This window comes from Arachis ipaensis, chromosome B10 (genome assembly GCF_059453495.1).
Source record: "Arachis ipaensis isolate K30076 ecotype BB chromosome B10, ASM5945349v1, whole genome shotgun sequence".
Taxonomy (NCBI): domain Eukaryota; kingdom Viridiplantae; phylum Streptophyta; class Magnoliopsida; order Fabales; family Fabaceae; genus Arachis; species Arachis ipaensis.
Window position 1 is genome coordinate 151,076,825 of NC_142435.1, and position 21,723 is coordinate 151,098,547.

The window sequence follows — 21,723 nt, forward strand, 5'->3', positions numbered from 1 at the left end:
TGATTCTTAATCTTGTCACCGTCCCGAATCGTGTTCCTTATTTTGGTAGAAAAACTGGCAAGTTTGGAATAATGTTTGTAAAACTTTCCAGCTTCTTCTAATGTCTTGAAAATCATTCCCACCTTTGGAACAAATTTTTCATCCACAACACAGCTGGTCTACATGGTGAACCAAAATCTTAATTACGGTGAAACAATTATATAGTGCTTAGGGAACAAAACAGAATATATTCGTCCAATTTTTTTAGACTCCTTTCTGCTTACCGAACCGAAAACATGAACATGGTGAATTAACTCTTTAGTACTCACCGAACCGAAAAGTTACTCACAATTACTCACAGTTAATCACAGTTACTCACACTCACAGTTACATATTATCAATTCAATTCAGATAAAGATCACCTCAGTCTATTCAATTCACTTCAAATAAAATTAGCAATTTCATTCCATTGAATTAGATTCAAAATTCAATAATCCAAACCTCATCAAATAGATACGTTTTGGAAGAATTGTCCAAATCGCACTCATTCAACTGATTTGAAGTTGATTCATTCATTGTTTTAATTTAGAAGTGCAGATCGAAGAATAAAACGAAGAAGAAGATGAACGACCAAGTTAATTACGTTGAAGTCAATCCAAATCCATAATGCAGAGAAGAAAAACGCGAATAAAGGAGAGCAACAAATTTAATTAGGTTGAAGAAGGAGAAGAAGGAGAACAGAAAGAAGAAAGAACGCGAAAAAGGTTGACGTTGTATGGAAAGGTTTACGTTGAGAAAAGTTAGTGACGCAAAATAAGGATTAGGTTATATACGTTAGGATTAGGCGCGTGTCACACAAACGAGTGTGTGAGGCGTGGAGTGAAAAGAACTTGGATAACATCCATGTAATTTTTACATAGATGTAGAGCTTTTCCGATAAGAAAATTATCACATGTTCCGCCTGTAAAAATAGGAACATGATATTCCTTGTACGAATAGGTAACCAAGTTTAGATTCATTCTGCGGTTAGTATGAAAAAGACTAAAATAACCCTAATTTTTTGGGGTAAATTAACAAAAGAATAATTACCCAAATCAGTCCCCAAGGATTTTAAAAGTGGACACTTTAGTCCCCAAGAAAAATTAATACACAGATCAATCCCTAAAGTTTTACTTTGGTAGACAAATCAGTCCCCAATTCATTTTTTTTTGGGACTAAAATGTCCGTTTTTAAAATCCTTGGGGACTGATTTGGGTAATTACTTTGCCCGAAAAATGAACTGGGGACTGATTTGTCTGCCAAAATAAAACCTTGGGGATTGATTTGTATATTAATTTTTCTTGGGGACTAAAGTGTCCGCTTTTAAAATCCTTGGAGACTGATTTGGGTAATTACTCTTAACAAAAAATGTTCGTTTAAAAACACCGTTTATGGCTCGCAGCTAATATAACATCTAAAGGTGAAACAGTGATTATAGGAAATTGGAAATAATGGGCTTAGGTGCTGTTTGCAAATCCAAATAAATAGAAATTAATGGTTACATTTGCATCTAAAATATTCTACTAATAATTGTTGGGTAACCAATATTTTTTTTTCAATAAGAAATATTTTTATTATAGGTATAAAATTATTAGAACAGTCTAAGTATGATGACAAAATTTTAATAATAAGTCATTCTATTTAGGAGTGGATCCGCACCTTATATGTATCAGTTATAAAAATATATTATTGGTGGATATTGAACTAAAGACTTCTCATTTAGTACAAAAAATCTTTAGTATTGAACCAAGATCATCAATTAATAATTTAACAATTTTATTTATATAAAAACTAATTCTATTTTAGTGATATATAAATACAACATTATATCACAATATTTTATTTGTATTTATATTATTAATTTAAACAAAAATTTTATGTAAAATTGAATATTTGATTGTTATATTGTTTATGGGATGATTGTGTTGTTTGTGGGATGGTTGTGTTGTCTGTATTGAATTTTTAATTTGCATGCTCATTAAGTTAAATAATAATATTGCATATTTATAAAAATTCGTAAGAATGGTCGGATATCCGCCAATTAATTGCATGTAGGGTTAAGGTTGGGTTGTTATCAATCCGCTAATAAAATAGGATTGAATTTTAGTAATGAATTTAACTCGCGAATAAAATTAGAGTCGAATTTAAACCCTATTCTATTCATTGTCACCCCTAAATTTTCACTGCATGTTCAGAACTTTACAAATAAATGTTGCATTTTTATATGTTCAAAATCATCATATATATTAATATTTTATTATTTATTATATCATTAATTTGTAAAATAAAAAATACACACTTTTATATAATATTGTCAATTATATTTATTCAAAGTTTAAGTATCAATATTAAATTAAGATATTTAATTAATTTTTTATTCTCATATATTTAAAAAAACTATTTACAAATAATTTTACACCATAATAATTAATATTTTTTATGTATATAGTATTTATTTAAAATAATTTTTATTACAATATTTATTATTCTATTTATATTTGTAATATTATTCAACTATTATTTAATGAAATATTTTTTTTAATAAAATGGTATATATATATACTCTTTATTAATATGTGACATTTATTAATATTTATTCAATTTATTATTATCTATTACTCAATTATACAATTCTTTTCACAATATTTGAGTATAATTTAAAAATGTGCTAAATTTTTATATTTTAAAATATTTTGTTTATAAAATTATTTTATAATATCTATTTTAATATAGATCTTTATATTTATGGTTTAATAAAGGCTTTAAATACCAACTATCTAAAAGTTCAAAACATAGCACCAATTTTTAATGGAGTTGGACAAATCAAACAAATTCAGCCTTTTAAACTTAGGAAAAGCTGAAATATAGATCCATAAAAAAAAGTTATATTAAATTTCTCTCGTTTATATTTTTTAAATTAAATATAGATAATTAAAAAAAATAAAATAACATGTTCTACTCAAATACAATGAAACATGTGATAAGCTTCCTGTAATATATACATCCTAACTCCATAGCCTAACGCCACTAATGGCTTTTCCACACCCCCCCTCCCCCCCTTTTAATCAAATAGTATTATTAGAATGCCATTAATTATCCCTTTCCCCTCGCCGTAACTAAAAAATTTAAAATTTTTTAGAAGTAACTAAAATTATTTGATTAAAAAATTAATCTCTAATTATACCTTAAAATAATATTGGTTATGTTTTTTTTTTATATATATCAAAAGAGGATAAAATTAAGTGATTGGATTATTGAAATATTTTTTGAAAAATATAACCTTTCTTTATCCAGCGGTAGGAAAAGTCTAGAAGACCAGCAACTTTTCCAAATTCTGGCCAGCATGTAACCAGCAAGAAAAAATGAGTCATTGGATGAAATCTCACACCAATCTCATATCATTAAAATTATTATTGATGGCTATTTGATGGCTATAAATACCAAAAGTTGCTGGCTCCCTAGCGCTCCTCGCCAGCTGTATTCTGTATTCCATAAACTTTTCCGTTCAAATAGCTTATCGCACTCACCCAAACTCAGTCCCTCGTCCTTTCTCATAAGAAACTTATAAGAGGGACAGTAAACCTGAGTTTCTTGATTTTGGGTTTATTTGAAAATCAATTTTTTTCATTCTTTTGTTGAATTTTGGTGGGTCAGTGTTTATCTAAAGTTTTCAACTTTGATTTTGTTGACGTTGCTAAAGCTGATGTCAGTTCCTCTCTTTAACATTGCTCCTAATCTTGCTGTTTCAAGACTATGCTTAGGTGCGTGCAAACTTATCCACCATTTCAGCAAGTTAGAGATTCTTTGAATTCAGTTCAATTCAGCTGAAAGAAAAATTCCATTTTGTTTTTGAATTCTCCCAGGAACGATGACTTTTGGGGAGCAGAACACACTCTCTCAGTCATTTCGCCTTCTTGACGAAGCCTTTGATGGCGGCATCAACTTCTTTGACTCTGCAGAAATGTACCACCTTTCCTTTCTCAACTACTCATGTTATCCTGTGATTTAATTAAATGTCTAATTCAAGTTTTTATTTTTATTTTTTGGTTGCCATTGTAGGTATCCGGTGCCTCAGCGGGCTGAGACTCAGGGAAGGAGTGAGGAATATCTTGGCCGGTGGATTAGAGAAAGAAAAATCCCCAGGGATCGTGTTGTAATTGCAACAAAGGTTGTGTATTTGTGATTATGTTAAGATTAAGTCTCATGTTTTTTGTATGTTTGTGATTATGTTATGCAACAAAGATTGATTCCATACTTTTGGGGGCCTGCTCATTAATCTTGTTAAACATGGAATTTCATTATTAGCATGTGAACTTTTTTCATACTGAGTGAAGATATGTGACTTTTCCTTTGAAGGTAAATTGTCAAGGTGGCTACTTTGTGAGGATGATAACTAAGATTTGAATACATGCTATATTAAGCAATTTAATCAAACCATCTGACAGTTCTCAGTTATCATCTTCACATGAATCCTCACGTGAAGATGTGAGTAGGCACCAATTGTTAAAGGCCTCGACACATGGATCTCAATAGTATAAACAAGCATATTGCTGCTGCTTTTCTTCTTTTCTGAGTAAAAACTTTGTTACTTTCAGTTGCATATACATTGTGTGATCTGATGAATTCTTTTTGTTCAACTTAAATTATCATTGTTGTTTATAATGTCTACCTTTAATTTTGTACAGGTTGCTGGACCATCTGGGCAGATGACATGGATTAGAGGCGGTCCAAAATGTTTGGATGCCAGCAATATTATTGAAGCCATTGATAATAGGTTGATTGCTCTCTTTCTGAATTCACGGTTTGTTTGGTCTAAACAGGAATTTGTAGGTACATTAGGAATTGTTGTTTATCTTCCAATGGAATCTTTAACTGAATGAATAGTAATCATTGTAAAGTTGATGCTGTATTACATTCTGTTTGAAAGGGATTGCATCTCATGATCCTGTGTCTGGGACTATATTCTAACAAAATTTTGATTTGATTTATGCAGTTTGTTACGCATGCAAATGGATTATATTGATCTTTATCAAATTCATTGGCCTGATCGGTTTGTATGTTTATGTTAGCTCATACGTATTTTGGCCTGATCGATATATGTATATATATTCTTTAATTGATACATTGACAATGTAGGTATGTTCCAATGTTTGGAGAAACTGAGTATGACCCAGTTCGTCAATACCCTTCAATTGGTATAGATGAACAACTTGAAGCTCTCGGAAGAGCTGTCAAAGCTGGGAAGGTAATTGGTATTGTCAATCTAGTACAAATCGATCTTTGAATAAATAATGACCGAATCATGACTAATAAAATGTGTTGAACTTCTTTGCAGATCAGATATGTTGGTCTTAGTAATGAAACTCCATATGGCATGATGAAGTTTATTCAGGTTGCTGAAAAAGATACTTGCTACCCAAAGATAGTAACTCTGCAGGTTTTTTTTCCCCTCCCCATTCAATTCATCCTCGTAGTTTTTGCTTTATTTCCATCATGGATCCCTTGCCCTCAGCATTGCAAATCCCTCCATGGAAATTTACTTCTTGTTCTGATATTCTTCTGTTTAGTGACAGAATTCATATAACCTGCTATGTAGAACTTTTGATTCTGCATTGGCTGAGTGCTGCCATCAGGAGAGGTATCCTACTGTAATTAATCTATAATTTTGATATTACTTGATTTACTTTAGGTTAATTGTTATGCACTAATAATGTCATCCAATTAGATACTTGTGTTTGTAAAACTTTTAAGTTAAAAAGGAGTCAAATATTTTTTGCCAATGTGACAATATAATGGAAGAATTTCAAGTGTACCAAGTACACCGGTGTTCTAATAATTTTAACCGTTAATCTCAATTATAAAAAATATATATAATATATATTAATTAAAATCAACGGTTAAGATTACTGGAACACCGGTGTTCCAAGTACATTTGAAAACTTTCCTATATTGTATCCTAAGAAGCTGTGACTTTGGATTGTTATGAAACGGTGAGCAATCTTCTCGGCAGCATAATTGAAAAGGCATAACAGATTAAACATTTTTGTTTAGATTGGCTGTAATTGAAGCACTGGAAAGCTCCATTTTCTGAGCAGTAAAAGCTTAGTGCATAAAAATTTCTAACTCTTAACATCTGTACTATGATAAACTAATCCAAGACTAATGTCGTTAGATTTTAGCAAATGCCTCATTGTTGGAGATTCATTTATTTTTTCAGAATAAGCTTGTTGGCCTACAGTCCCCTGGCAATGGGTATCCTTACAGGGAAATATTTTTCCCCTGGTGGTGGTCCGACAGATGCTCGGTTGAATCTTTTTAAAGGTTAATCGATATTCGAACATTTTTACAGATGTTGATGATGACTTGAAGGGAATCTTACATTGTTGTTGTCATTGACAGGGAAGTATTCAGAAGGAGAATCCAGATACAACTTGTCCAATAAAATGATAAAGGCTGCAGCTGCGGTAACTAGATTGTGTTTGAACTTTATTTTCTATATATATATATATATATATATATATATATATATATATATATATGTTGAAGTGTGAACTAATCAATAATTTTAGAATCTCTTGTTTCTGACTTAGTTCTATGTAATCTCTATATCTTTCCCACTTTGCAGGAGCACCTTACCATTGCAAAAACTTATGGTCTTCATCCTGTTTCTCTAGCAATAGGTTTGATAAGATTATAACTCCTTATGTGCAAACCCTAAACCCTTGACCCTCTTGCTCTTTGATTTTTCATTATATCTGCTACTCTTTATGTTCCATCGCAGCCTTTGTTTTGCGGCATCCACTCGTCGCCAGTGCTGTTTTCGGGGCAACCAAATCCTGGCAACTCCAGGAGGTGCTTAATGCATGCAAGGTTGAGCTCACATCTGACGTAATTGAAGAAATTAACAACATTCATTCAAGGCTTCCCAATCCATGTCCCTGATAAAAAAAAATGCATACAATAGGTTATAAGCTTATTTTTTGTTCATGTTCTGAAAGGTTGTTACTATTACATCATTATAAAATTGGAAGAATATCAAGTGTACCAAGAACACCGAGTAGTTTAAACCGTTAATCTTAATTATAAAAAATATATATAATATATATTAATTGAAATCAATGATTAAAATTATTGGAACATTGGTATTCCAGGTACATGTTGAAATTTTCCTATAAAATTGATCAAGCATGCGAAGTTAATGAAAATTGAAATTTAACAAACTTTTAATAAACAAACAGAGTAGCAGATCTTACAGAATATTTGTTGGTTGAACGGTATCAAGCAATATAGTTGGGGTGTATTAATAACATTTTAAATAAAAGAAAATAGAATTTGTCTCATAATTTTTAAGAAAGTTCTATTCTGTCTTTCATCGTAAACCTTTTGGATGTGAATGGATTTGATTTTAAAATCAAATTTTTTGTTTTAAATTGATAAAAAAATAGAAATTAAATTGATTTGCAAATCTATGAGATTTACATTATAATTAAATTTAAATTTGTTGATCGAAAAATTTTGATCGATTGAATCTACAAGGACGTTGACTCAAGAGATAGGAGCCGACACAAAAGGTTTCGATTTGTCAAGGCTTGTCGAAAAATAAGGTCAACAAATAAAGTATTAAGATCGATGGTGAATTGTGCAAGGGAAGTTATTTGGTTATACATTTGGCGGGAACATATATTTTTAAACTTCTCAAGGGATGATACCTGCCAATATATTAGAAAATACTCTCACACACTTACGTCCCAACAACTTTCTGAGGCTGCCAAGAGTTTATTCTCTGTATGATTCCTTCCATATCTTTAACTTTCTTTTAAATTTTTTGTAATTTTCTTTCTTGCAATTTACTTTTCCTTTGCAAAGTCTTTTCTTTTATTCTTTTAAATTCTGCGTTGTCTTTTTAAATTCAAAGTCCTTCAACTATGTTGGAAGCATTTATTGCTTTTTTTAATTTGAAGTCATTTATTCTGTTTTCTGTAATTTAGAATTCAAGTAATTCAATTCCAGTTTACATTCTGGGTTTTTCTCTCTTTTATTTGTTCAAAATGGAGTCTTTGGTGCAATTTCTGAAACTGGTATCCGTAAAAAGGAGTAGATTTTGCTCCTAGATCATAGATATCGAACCAAACCAGGTTTACTTAAAATCTGCATAACAAATTGGCATGCCTAGTGGGACTGTTTTTATAAAATTGTGTCAAAGATTTTTATTCTAGGCTTATTTTAGTACATGCAACTTCGAAGTAGAAGAATTATTAATATGGCTGAAGAAATTTCATATAATAATGTTCCTGTTGTTGTGGCACAAACTTCTGCAAGTTTGACATCACATGCAAATGGAGTAATTCAAAATCCTATTTTTGGAAAAAATATTGCAGTTAATAATGCAATTGTTGGAGATAATGTGCAAGGTTTTGAAAATCGGACAGAATTGTCCGGTTCAATCGGGTTAACTAGAACTGGTCACCTAATTGGTCCGACTAATTCCCAGAATCGTCTTGCAAAAAACTGATAAAAAACTGGTCGAATTGATATTTAACTGGTTAACCAACAGGACCGATCAAGTTTTTAAAGGTACCGGTTTTTTATTGTTGGTTCGAAACGGCGTCGTTTTGACGCAAAAAAAAAAAAAGAAAAGAAAAGAAAACCCATTACTGAACCCACATAGCTGACCCAAGTCACCCAATCCCTTTTGCGAAGAGCCCCCCTCACCACACCTCAAGCCTAATTTCTTCTTCCAATCTTCCTCCAACTCCAACAAAGGCCACCGTCCCCACCACAATCAATGCGGGATTGGAGCTGCTGTCACCGGGTAGAAGGAACTCACCGTCGTGGATCGAAGCTGCTGTCAGCGGCGTCGTCGTCTGGTCATCTGAACTCCAAAGCTTCCGTGGTCGACTAGTTGTTGACGTCTGGTCGTCTAGTCGTTGGAAGCTTCTCTGTCAATGTCGTTGGGCATCTGTTCTGCTGCTGTGATCTAGACTCCTTCTCTGCTCTCTGCGGCAGTGAGTTGTAATGGTTTTTCAATTAATTTTTTTTGTTAATTAATTATATGAATTGCTTGTTGCCATAGTGAGAAATTTAGTCCACTGATTTGAATTTAGTTAATTTTTTTATTTAGTTAATTATATGAATTGATGCAGAGTTCTTCTACTTTTCAATAATTTTGTTTTTCTAAATTTAGTCCACTGATTTGAATTCAACTAATTTTTTTATTTGGTTAATCATTCTGTAATTCTAAATTTTGCTTAATATAATTTTGATATAAGTTCAATTTTAGATTCTGAATTTTGAATGCTATATAGAATTTTGATATATAATTTTGGATTCTGGACAGAATTGATATAATTTTGGATTCTGAACAGAATTGAAAACTTATTTGTTCAATGTTGTTTGTTTTTGTGGTAAAACATTTTGTGTTTGTCATTTATGTGTATTTTGATTTTCTTTAGTTATAAACTTTGATATTTGAAATTATTTATGAATTTTTAATGATAAATTATGGATAATTTATTGTGTGAAATTGTCAAATTTTGAATTTTATTAGTTTAGAAATTATTGAATTTAAATATTTAAAATTATATATTAATTTTTTTTATAATTTTACTGTGTATTTAATTAAACCGATTCAACCACAGTTTGACTCTGGTTGGACCATTGAACTATTGAACCAGTCACTCGACCGGTTCAATGATCTGTCCGGTTCTCACAACCTTGGTAATGGGCGTAACCCACGTCCTAGAGTTTCTCCAGCCCTAGTACAACTGCTATTAACCAGAGGTTGGTATTCTTTTGGGCTTCCACTAGATTATACTCCATCTATGGGCAATTTTGCATCCGCGATTTGGGAATATGTCAAGTGTAGTTAATAATCAGCCAATTTTTTCTCATTTTAAAATGAATTGAGAGTATCATGCTGGTTCAAATTCAAATAATTCGGGATCTATGGCTGCTTTTCGACAACTCATTGATGAGAGGTATCATGACTTAGTCAATTTATTAACCCAACAAATAACTACCATTTTAAATCCGATAATGGCTGATACTGAAACAAAATAAGAGCCTTTGGCTAGACAGGTTGTACGAATTGCTCAAATTGTTGATTATAATGAGGTTCAATCCCATAATCAAAATTTCAAGATGAATCCCGAAAATTTGGGTTTCGATCAAGAGAATCTGCATGTCAATCCCAATGAGGATGAGCCTGTGCCTCATATGGTTCGACACAATCAGAATGCTGATCAAGTTTTAAATTGAGTTCGTGGCTTCATGCTAATCAGCGTGGAGATTATTATCAAATGACTAGGATTGTCAAAAATGTGCTCAATTGTGTAGGCATTAATGTGGAATTTATTAATCGACCTTATTTTATGTCGGCTTTTCCTATTGAAGTGCAAACAACTGAAGTGCCAAAAAGTGTAAAGAATCCTAAGATTGTCACTAAGTTTGCTGGGGAAGTAGGAGAATCAACTATTGAGTATATTGCTTGATATATGGTCGAATTAGGGAATTTGCTAAATGATGAGAATTTAAAAATGAAGTTCTTTCCCTCTTCTTTAACAAAAAATGCTTTTACTTGGTTTTTGAATGTAAGGCCTAATTCGATTTTGACTTGGGCGAAGTTAGAGAATGCTTTTCATGCTCAATTTTATAGAGGAGAATTGAATGTCATAATAACCAACCTAGTTGCTATCAAGTGTGATGTCAATGAGTCGATCGATGACTTTATTATTCGATCAAAAACACATGCAAATGATGCTATGTATCACTACCCGAAAGCGAGGTAGTCAAGATTGCAACTATGAGTTTGGATTTTTATATGCGTCGAAAGTTGTTGAATGTTCATATCCCTGATTTGACTCATCTTGCTGAAAGGGTTCGACAAGTTGAGTTACTTAAGAAGGAAAAAGGAGCATTTAAAAACAAAAAGAGGTCTAAGAATTACAAATCTCTTGCTTGAAAGGAAAAAGTTTCATATATGTGTTGAAATGAAACTTTTTGAGTGAAGATTCTAAAAATGAATATTTTGAAGTCGATTTGGTTAAATTAAAGAAAGAGCCACCTTATGTATGTTCTTCTTTGAAAAAAGTTTCAAATGTTGATAAAGTTAATGAAACAAAGCATAAGGGTGGTAAAAAATATAGTTTCGATATATTGAAATGGGAACAAATATTTGATGTGTTGCTTAAAGACAAACAATTAGTTTCACCTGAGGGAAAAATTTTACCCTCGATCAAAGATTTAAAAGGAAAACTTTTTTGTAAATTTTATCAAACAACTAGCCATTCGACTAATAATTGTGTTTATTTCAAGGATTTGATTCAAAAGGCAATTATGGAAGGTAGGTTAAACTTTGATGAAGGGAGAAAAGATATGAAGGTTGATGTTGATCCTTTCGATATAGCTATAAACTTCACTAAGCCTCAATTATCTGGAGTGAATATGGCCGGTTTAACTTCTTTTAAGTTTGATACTACTTTGGGGGATTTCAAGACTAATGTCCGACATGTGTATCCTAGAGTTGGAGATGGCTTGTTAGATGTTTTAATGCACCAGAAGTTGAAAGATAGGGACGTGTCTTTATGTCCAAGGTGCAATGCTGTTTTCGACGTAGAAGCTGCAACAATATTTGAGAAAGAATGAATTGAAAAAGAGTTAGCTCACAAAGAAGAGCAGGTTTGATAGAGGCATCCTTCTCGACGTCAAGAAGGGCAAAGTTCTCAAAATTCAAAAAGGGCCTACTCCCCATCATTTAATCGCTCCCAAGCAATTGGTGTTAAGTGGATTAAGAATTGTCATGAGTTTCGTGATCGAGAAGTTCAAGAATATCGACAGCACCAGGCTCAGAGGGGCCATCGAGGATATAATCGGGGTCGATATTCATATCCTCGAGAAAGGGCGAGAGGTAATCGGGGCGGAAGATATTTCCGTCGAGTTGTGTCAAAAAAGCCATCGACCTCTATGGCCAAGGGGGCAAAACCTTTTGCATATACGAGGTTGCTTTTTCCATCCGATGGTGAAACTTATCCAAAAGAATAAAGTCCACAGAGTCGACAGGTAAGGGTAAAATAGTAGAGTTTGATCCTGCTAAGCCAAATGAGAAAGATGCTTAACTTGATGAGGAGTATTTTGAGGAGGGAGATGATGAAATGGCTGGTACAGTTTCGATTATCCCATCAGAGTTTTTGGGAAGTTATAAGGGGAATCTTATTGATGAGTATGAGGTTGAATTCGAGGATGAGGATTCTTTTGCTTTTGTATGTGATCATGATGAAGTAGGTTGTTTTAATAAGCCTACTGATATTCAAAAAGCACATCTTCGTCCATTACATATTAAAGCTAAGATGGGTAATGTTGTTGTTAATAAAGTATTGGTCGATGGTGGTGCAACTATAGTCTACACCCTAAACGAATGCTGGTTAAGATTGGGAAATGCTTTGATGATTTGGTTCCAACCAATATTGCTGTTACTGATTACAGTGGGGTATTCACACTAGCAAAAGGGTTAGTTATCCTTAAAGTTCAAGTTAGTTCTTCAATACAAACAACTGTCTTCATGGTGGTAACTTCAAAGGCAAGTTATAATACTTTGTTGGGTCAAGATTGCATTCATGGTGTCGGAGCGATACCTTTGACAGTACACCAGAAACTCCTCCTTTGGACTAGTGAGGGGAAGACTGAAGTGGTAGAGGCTGATGATAGTCTTTATATTGAGCAGATGCCTGTTGACTTCTTCTAAGTTTACAATAACAAGCTGAAACCTTTAGATGTTGACAGAAATTTGACTTCTGCTAATTGTGAAGGTTTTTTCTTGACTAAGGAAGGTCTCAACATAAAGTTTAAGCTTCCGATACCAGAGTATACCCCCTCGTCTGGGACTGGGAGTAAGTTTATATTTAAAAAAATAATAATAATTCGACAACTTATATACTCGAGATGACTAATAAATAAGAGGTGTCGAATTATTTATTGTCTTTAAAAATTATGTGGATAGTTTTTTCTTCTACAGTATGTTTTTCCTTTTCTAGTAATGATTCTTCTGATTAAGTCGAATCAAGTAGGAATTTCAATTAAAAAAAGTGTACTTCAATTCCTAATAGTAATTTATCTTCTGTAGCATGTACTTTTCCTTTTAAGAGTAGTGTTGGAAAAATTGTCAGTCATTCAAATGTTGATGTATCTCATAATTTTTGTATTGTAAAAGACCTAACAGCTATTTTGGCTGATAATTTTAATAAAGTTGATGTTTCCTCAAGTGATTCAGTGAATTTATCATTTGATTGTATTATAACCTCAAATCTTTAGGTTTCTAGAAAACTTTAGTTGATGATGATCATATTGACAAAGGATTCGAATCACAAGATCCGCTTGATGAAATCGACTTAGGAACCGATGGTGCTATAAGACCTACTTAAAAACATTAATGAGGAATTCAGAACAACATTGATTAAACTATTGACTGAATACAAAGATTGTTTTATTTGGGACTATGAGATGAAATGCCTGGTGTTGTTCGATCAGCATCAATTGCCACTAAAGCCATTCTCTCGACTAGTGAAACAAGCTCCTCGGCATTTTGCTCCTAAAATAAATTTAAAAACAAAGGAGGAGATCGAGCGATTAATTAAGGCTAAGTTCATTCGAACGGCTCGATATGCTCATTGGGTCTCAAATATTGTTCATGTAATAAAAAAGAATGCAAAATTGGGTGTTTGTATTAATTTTTGAGATTAAAACAATGCAACTCTTAAATATGAGTATTTCGTGTCCATAGCGGATATGTTAATCGATTATGTGGCTGATGATGAAATTTTAAGTTTTATGGATGAATATTCTACTTATAATCAAATATTTATTGCTGAAGATGACCCTACAAGAAATTCAGTCGAATACCATCGAGTTTACCAAAAAATTCTGCCGGTAAATAATTAATCCGACGGTATAAACCTCATTGTTAATTATTTACCGGCGAATTTTTTCGTCTGTCGCTAATTACTGTTGGAAAATTTTCGCTAGTAGTTTTTACTGTTGGATTTTTTCTTCGTAAATCCAATGGTACTATATTATTAATTAATACTTAAATTAATAACTATCGGCAGATTTTACCGACATTAAACTTAAATTTTAAATTTTTTAAAAATTGTTTAAAAATTAATATATAATTTTAAATATTTAAATTCAATAATTTTTAAACTAATAAATCAGAAAATACAACACTAATTAACTCAGAAAATATTAACTCAAATAATAATAAACTTAGAAAATTAACAATAATAAACAATGAGTAAATAATTAACTCAGAAAATAAACAAGTTAAGATTAACTCGGACAATTAACAACAATCAACTATTAACTCAGAAAATAATTAACTTAAATAATAATAAACTTAGAAAATTAACAACAATAAACAATAAATCAATAATGAACTCAGAAAATAAACAAGTTAAGATTAACTCAAACAGTTAACAACAATCAACTAATTAACTCATATAATAATAAATTTAGAAAATTAACAATAATAAATAACAAGCCAATAATTACCTCAAAAAATAAACAAATTAAGATTAACTCGGATATTTAACAATAATTAACTAAGTAACTCATAAAATAAATAAATAATTAACTGAAACAACATTGGAACAGAAATCAGAACAATACAGTTGAGGATCTTACACTTACAGACTCAAACAACAATCAACTAATTAGAATTTAGAACACTGCAGATTTTAAACACATAATCATCAAAATAGAACTAAAAAAAATTCTAAATCAAAACAGAATTAAAAAACCTTAAATCTAAACTAATAAATGAACAAAATCTGAAAAATAGTTAAATCTCTAATTAAGGCTGCACACGGATCGAATCGAATATGGTCGAAATCTCGATCCAATCTACACTAATCTCATTGGATCAAATATCTGCACTTTTGTGCTCCGATCTGATCCGCACATTTGCGGATAGGATCGGATCAGGATTTGGATATATCCGTAAAAATAAAAATATTTTTAATATTAAAAGAGTAAACAAAATAAAAAAAATAGAAACTGGAACCTAAATCCCTAATTTGGCATCAATGTTTACACTAAAATATATCAATTACAGCATACACAACAATAACAGATCAAGAAACAAGCATAAACAGATCTGTATTTCAAAAATCAAAGATAAAAAAAAAAAAAACAGATTTGGAGTCCTAATTATGTAGAAGCAGATCTGCATTGGAGAAGCACAAGTAGAAGGAAGAAAATGCAAAACGAGGATGCAACAGGGAATGGGACTGGGTCTGGGTGAGAGAGGAGAGGGAAAGCAGCGCCATTTACTTGAGTCTCTGGGTTAAGGAATTAAGGTTTCCATTTCTTAACTATAGTATTTATATTATGGGTGCGGATATGCGGATATGCAGATCGGATTCGTGAATATCATGGCAATATCCGCTATCTAATCCTATCAAAGTGCGGATTGGATGCGAATAAATATCGCGGATATGCGAATATTATCCGATCCATGTGCAGCCCTATCTCTAATACAAACCTCCTAATTGAAAATTTTCTAATACATAACAAATTAAAATCAGATAAATTAGGATTTATGATTTAACTACCCAAAACTAATTATTGAGTTACCTGTAGACAATGGCAATGCAGAGGACTTTACTGGCATGGTGGCAGCACAGACGACAAAGTGGTGGCGGCAGTGACCAACCGGCAGGGGATGCATTAGTTTTTTTTAATTAAATTAAAAAAAATAATAGGAAGAAGGAGGAGGACAACATACTTGGAGGCAGCTCTGGCGACACAGGGAGTAGCGGCCACAACAGTGGCAGCCGTGGCGGGAGCGACGAAAACGGTGGCAATTGAGCGACCAACGCGACGCAAGTAGTCCACACAGTTTTTGAACGTTGTTGGTGGTGGCAGATGCTGGTGGAAGGGCTACCGGAGATGGTTTGTGGGAGGGAGGGAGGGAGGGAGGGAGGGAGGGAGGGAGGGAGAGAGAGAGAGAGAGAGAGAGAGAGAGAGAGAGAGAGAGAGAGAGAGAGAGAGAGAGAGAGAGAGAGAGAGAGAGAGAGAGAGAGAGAGGGAGGGAGGGAGGGAGAGAGAGGTTCAAAAATGAGGGGGAGAGGGTTCGCGATTCGAATTTAAGGCAAGATTACCGTCGGATTTACCGGTAGGTGAATTCCACAGTAATGATCTCGCCAATTTTTCTTTTTTTCTTCTAATTATTACTGGCAAATTTATCGTCGGAAAACCAAATCTGACGGTAATTTTTTTACCAGACGAATTTATTGCCAAATCTGCCGGTAAATCCGCCTCTAATGTTCGACACTAATTTTGACAGTAAATTCGACGATATTCAACATTTTTCGTGTAGTGTGATGTGTCGAAAAAAGTCTTTCGATGTCCTGGTGCCTTAGGTACTTGTGAATGGGTTATGATGTCTTTTGGTTTAAAGAATGCAGGGGCAGCAACATATCAACATGCTATGAATGCCATTTTCCATGAGTATACCAGGAAGTTTATATCAATAATGTGATGGTCAAATCGAGTTCAATCAATCAACATCTTGATTATTTGTGCAAAGCCTTTAATATAATGCGTCGAAAAGGATTAAAAATGAATCATTTGAAGTATGCATTTGGTGTATCTGCAGGTAATTTTGTAGGATTTGTAGTTCAAAAGAAAGGGATCACAATTGATCAAAATAAGGCGAAAGCCATATTGGAATCACTGCCTCCAATGTCGAAAAAGGATGTTCAATCTTTTTTAGGAAAAGTGAACTTCTTGTGTCGGTTTATTTCGAATCTATCTGGTCGAAGTCGCATTTTTTTCCTTCGTCAAATTAAAAGATGAGTCACAATATATATGGACTAAGGAACATCAAGAGCCGTTTGATTCGATAAAAGCTTATCTTTCTAATGCACCTGTCATGGCAACTGTTCGTCATTTAGAGCCATTGAAATTGTATGTGGCGGCTTCGACAAACACAACAGGGTATATGTTAGCACAGGACAACGAAGTAGGTAATGAGAGGGGTATTTATTATTTGAGTAGGGTTTTGTCTGATATCGGACGAGATATTCTCCTATCAAAAAATTGTGTATTTTCTTTTATTATGCTTGTATAAAACTTAAACGTTACATGATTGCAAAACTGTTAAGGTGATTGCACAAACGGATTTAATTAAATACATGTTATCCTATCTGGTGTTGTGTGGTTGAATTGGCAAATGGATATTTGCTTTGACAGAATCCAATTTACAACATGTCTCAGCTAAGTCAGTTAAAGGATAGGTCATTGTAAATTTTCTGGTCGATCGGCCGAATAAACTTAATAATCAGCGGGAAAATATTGTCGAAGTTGAAACTTGGATATTGAATATTGTCGAGGTTGAACCTTGGAAATTGATTTTCGATGGATTAAAGCTTAAAGATGGTGCTGGTGTTGGCATTTTGATCATATCCTGGAAAGGGTCCCATCAAAATTTTTGTTTAAATTAAAATATCCATGTTCAAATAACGTAGTTGAGTATGAGGCATTGATATTAGGATTAAAAATATTGATTGACAAGGGGCCATTAGATATTCAAATTTTAAGAGATTCTCAGTTAGTTTTAAAACAGTTATCAAACGAATTTAAGTGTACAAGTGAGATACTGCAAAAATATTTATCAACAACATGATAATTGTTGGTGTCGTTCTGTAAAGTATCATTAATATATATTCCAAGAGTTCAAAATTTACAGCTCAAGCTTCATGTCGAAAGTAATTTAGGGCCATTTGATGGAAGTCCTGTGATAGCTACTGCATCGAAGAGTGTAGGACCAACCATACCACATGATAAATGGAAGTTGTTGGTGATTTTGCTTCAAAAACACAAAGCAAATCCAATCATCCAACGGTGATTTGATGGTTGGAATTGTGAAAGTTTAAGAAGATCATATATTCCTCGAAATTTTCATTCTTCTGTCTTGAAAGGTTCTAACCTTTTAAACCAAGTAAGAAAATTCACACTCTTGAATGCAATTTTGGGTTATTTCGAAATAGGCGACCATAATCAATAAAAGGGGCAACAAAAAGGTTTTGTTTGATTAACAAGTCTTGATTTTTACTACTAAAAAAATAGTGAAAAGCTTTTTTTGCCTGTCCCGGAGAGTTTAAAGGGTTGAGGAAACAATGAAGCTCATTTTCAAAAGAAAAAGGGAATAGAGTTTTCTTATCATTGGTAGTATCTTTCGGGTCCTCAATAACAATGTCAGTCTCGGTGGAAAAGACTTTTAAACTTGAGCGCTTGAACAATTTCGTGGATTCTTGTTCCTTGTTGTGTTCTATAGGCTATTTTTCTTTGGCATTTACCGGGAATGGTACTATGGAAGTTGAAACATCCATCTTTGCTTAATTTGAATGGAAGTAAATTTAATCATTAGTTTTTGAAATCAATAAAAGTGAGAAAGAAACAATCGTATGACAGTGTATAAATTCTGGAGATTAGGGTTTCTTGTTTTTAATTTTTGTGAGTAAAAAGTTTAATAGAGAAAGATAGTAAGATGAGAAGAAAAAGAGGAGCGTACTAGAAAAATGCAAAGGAGTAATGAGGTTTGGAGCTTGAAATTCTTCGCAGTAATGGAAATGAAAGTAGAAGGTGGAAAGAAAACATCAAAAATAAATTTTGAAATTTGAAGGAGGAAATATTTCTCATTAAGTATATAATTTTGGAAAATTGAAATATAATGAATTATTAATTAATGATGTGCCGCATGTTCGCAAATAATGGGTTGGTGCTAATTATGACGGTTATTAAGCATGTGAATGAACTTTCTCTTTTCTTTAATTTCATTTTAGTTTTAGAATAAAACTTATTTAGGATAAATTATTTCTTTTCAGAAATTTTGATGATAATAATAATTTTAAGGGACAATTTGTTAGTCGAAGAATTTTGATCGATTGAATTTATAAGGATGTCGACTCTAGAGATAGAAGCCGACACAAAAGGTTTCGATTTGTCCAAAATTGAAGTCAATAATAATTTTACCAAACACAAAAATTTATGTAGTAAATAAAGAATAAAAATATAATATCAAATTAATTTTAATTTTGAGATAATACTCAATTTGGTCCCTAAACTTTCATGCAAGTCTCAATTTAGTCTCTAAAGTTTTAATTGACTTTATTTAGTCCCCAAACTTTGTAAACATAACTTATGTTAGTCCTTTAAATAATTTTCAACGTACAAACGTTAACGGAACACTGTCGTGAACAGTCGGATGCCACACTAAACTTTGTAAAATGATGTCGTTTTAATTTTCCACTCGAATAACCCAAAAATAACATCATAAATAGTGTTTATTAAAATTTTACCTAACAAAATAAGTGATACCATGCCGTTTTTTAGCTATTTAAATGCTAAAATCAAAATTGTATCATTTTACAAGTTTTAACTAGTCTATAACAGTGCTTCATTAACGTTTTTATACTAAAAATTGTCTCAAGAATTAATATGAGACACATTTATAAACTTTGGGGACTAAATAGAGGCAATTAAAACTTTAGGAACTAAATTGAGACTTGCATGTAAGTTGGACCAAATTGAATATTAAGTCTTTATTTTTTTATGGAAGTCACTGTTAATGAAAAATCTATTTCATTATTGTTTTTATTTTTAATTGTTAATAAACATGATAGATGAATAATAAAATAATAATTTATAAAATAGATGCTAGATTTTATAATTAAATAATATATAAAGAATAAGTTTGTAATTGATCATTATTAAAAAACTTAAAAAATATATTTTATTATTGGGACCTTTTAATACTCCAAACGGGATAGGACACTCGAATCTTTTGTCCTTTTTGTCTATTATTTTTTTTGTTTAACATTATACACTTTTATAATTATGATTTTTGTATATATTTATTATTGTTATCTTTTTATAATATGCTTTATTGATCTCATTTAGGGTTAGAAGTGAGTTGAGCCAGCTCATAAGTCAGCTCGAACTCGACTCGTTAATAGTTCAATAAGCTAAATTCGTAAGTTGGTGAGCCAAACTTGAACTTGAAATTTAGCTCATAAATTAAATGAGTCGGGCTTGAGCTTGGATAAGCTCATTTTATTAGCTCGTGAGGTGGCTCGTATATATATATATATATATATATATATATGATCTTAATTATTTAAAATTTTATATTTATTTTTTATATATAATTTTGATGTAGGATATAAATAAAAAATTTATAATTTATTGATAGATAAATAATATATAAAATTGATCTTTTTAAATATTTTTTAAAATATATAAGTTATAATTTATTGATATATAATTATAGATTATATTCCTATTATTTGAGCCAACTTGTGAGTTTTCGATAAGTCGAGTTTGAGCTTGAAAAATATGCTCAATTGTTAATGAGGCAAACTCAATTTTTGTGAGCCGAGCTTGAACTTGATCTAGCTCAACTTAACTCGGCTCACTCCCAGTCCTAATCTCATTATATAGAGCAAATTAAATAAAAGAATTATAAAGTACAAAAGAATGATAAAGTATTAAAAAAGAGTACTAAAAGTATTTAAAAAAGACTATATAAAAATATACTAAAAAATAAAAAATTAAATATATTTAAAAATATAACACTATAATTTAATATTATACTTTTTAGTAATTATCTATTTAAAAGTAATTTTAATTAATATTATTTTATCAAAGTTAATTTTAATATAAAATTATCATACATAAATTATATTGATACAAGTTTATTTTTATTTAAAATTAATTCTATAGATTATATTTATTTAAATTTTAATTTGATAAACGATAATTTAAATAGACAGTTAGTAATTTCATTAATTAACATCCAATAATTTTTTTTTGGAAAAAGGATAAAAATTGGCTTTCTCTCTTGTTTTTATGTGCAAAATTTAGTATTTTAGTTTAATTCATTATAAATTATTTGGTTATAAAAAGAAAGAAAGAAAGATAAATATTACTCATTATAGCTGAGGATAAATAATACTCTATCATCAAGTTTGTACTTGAGAGTTGAGACATGATAAAGAGACAAGCGAAGTGATTAGTTAATACTTTGGAGATATTGTTGGACAAAAGATAGATAATGGATAAATACAACATCTTCAAGGACATTTTCCAATTTGTACAATGTTCTGTTTTCACAAAAGCACTGCAAAACTAGAATCAATAACACCAATAAGATTTAACCACATCACCTTCGAACATATTCTTCTCAATCACAATAACAATGACTATTATAAAAAGTTAAATCCTAAAAGGATATAATCTTAATCCCTAATGAAAGTTCTCCTCCCATTATCATAAAGTAGTGAATTATAGCGGAAAAAATTCTTTTTTTAAACATTACATATTATTCCTATTTTAATATTAGAATTTTATTTTTCCATTGTTAGGTTATATTTTCTCAAGAAATCTTTTTATGGTGAAAATATCACAAAAGTAGTCATAATATAAAAATATATTTAGTTAACATATATGTTAAAATTATCAATTAAAAAATTATATATAAATATAAAAAATTAAATTTTAATGCATTATTTATATATTAAAGTAAAAAGGTTTAAAAAATTAATAATAATAATAATTTTAATATATGTCTTAGAATATATGCTAACTAAACCTATAACTAAAAATGGACAAAGAAAGTAAAATAATAAAAGAAGAGAGAATTTGTAGTCAAGG

General features: G+C 31.3%; 1 protein-coding gene across 1 annotated transcript; it reads left to right on the forward strand.

Annotated features, from left to right (window-relative positions):
• Positions 1 to 3,534: 3,534 nt before the first annotated feature.
• LOC107632137 (uncharacterized) lies at positions 3,535 to 7,133 on the forward strand. Its single transcript, XM_088500935.1, has 12 exons — positions 3,535 to 3,779; positions 3,882 to 3,981; positions 4,078 to 4,186; positions 4,704 to 4,792; positions 5,012 to 5,068; positions 5,155 to 5,263; positions 5,354 to 5,455; positions 5,592 to 5,656; positions 6,236 to 6,339; positions 6,418 to 6,482; positions 6,644 to 6,698; positions 6,800 to 7,133. Exons 1-12 carry the CDS (start codon positions 3,722 to 3,724, stop codon positions 6,958 to 6,960), a joined length of 1,074 nt encoding a protein of 357 aa, XP_088357061.1. The 5' UTR covers positions 3,535 to 3,721; the 3' UTR covers positions 6,961 to 7,133.
• Positions 7,134 to 21,723: the final 14,590 nt, after the last annotated feature.

Coding starts and splice junctions, on each gene's coding strand:
- LOC107632137 (XM_088500935.1), top strand. CDS start 3,722: ATGTCAGTTCCTCTCTTTAACATTGCTCCTAATCTTGCTGTTTCAAGA. Junction 3,780..3,881: donor TGTTTCAAGACTATGCTTAG/GTGCGTGCAAAC, acceptor GAATTCTCCCAG/GAACGATGACTTTTGGGGAG. Junction 6,340..6,417: donor TCGGTTGAATCTTTTTAAAG/GTTAATCGATAT, acceptor TGTCATTGACAG/GGAAGTATTCAGAAGGAGAA.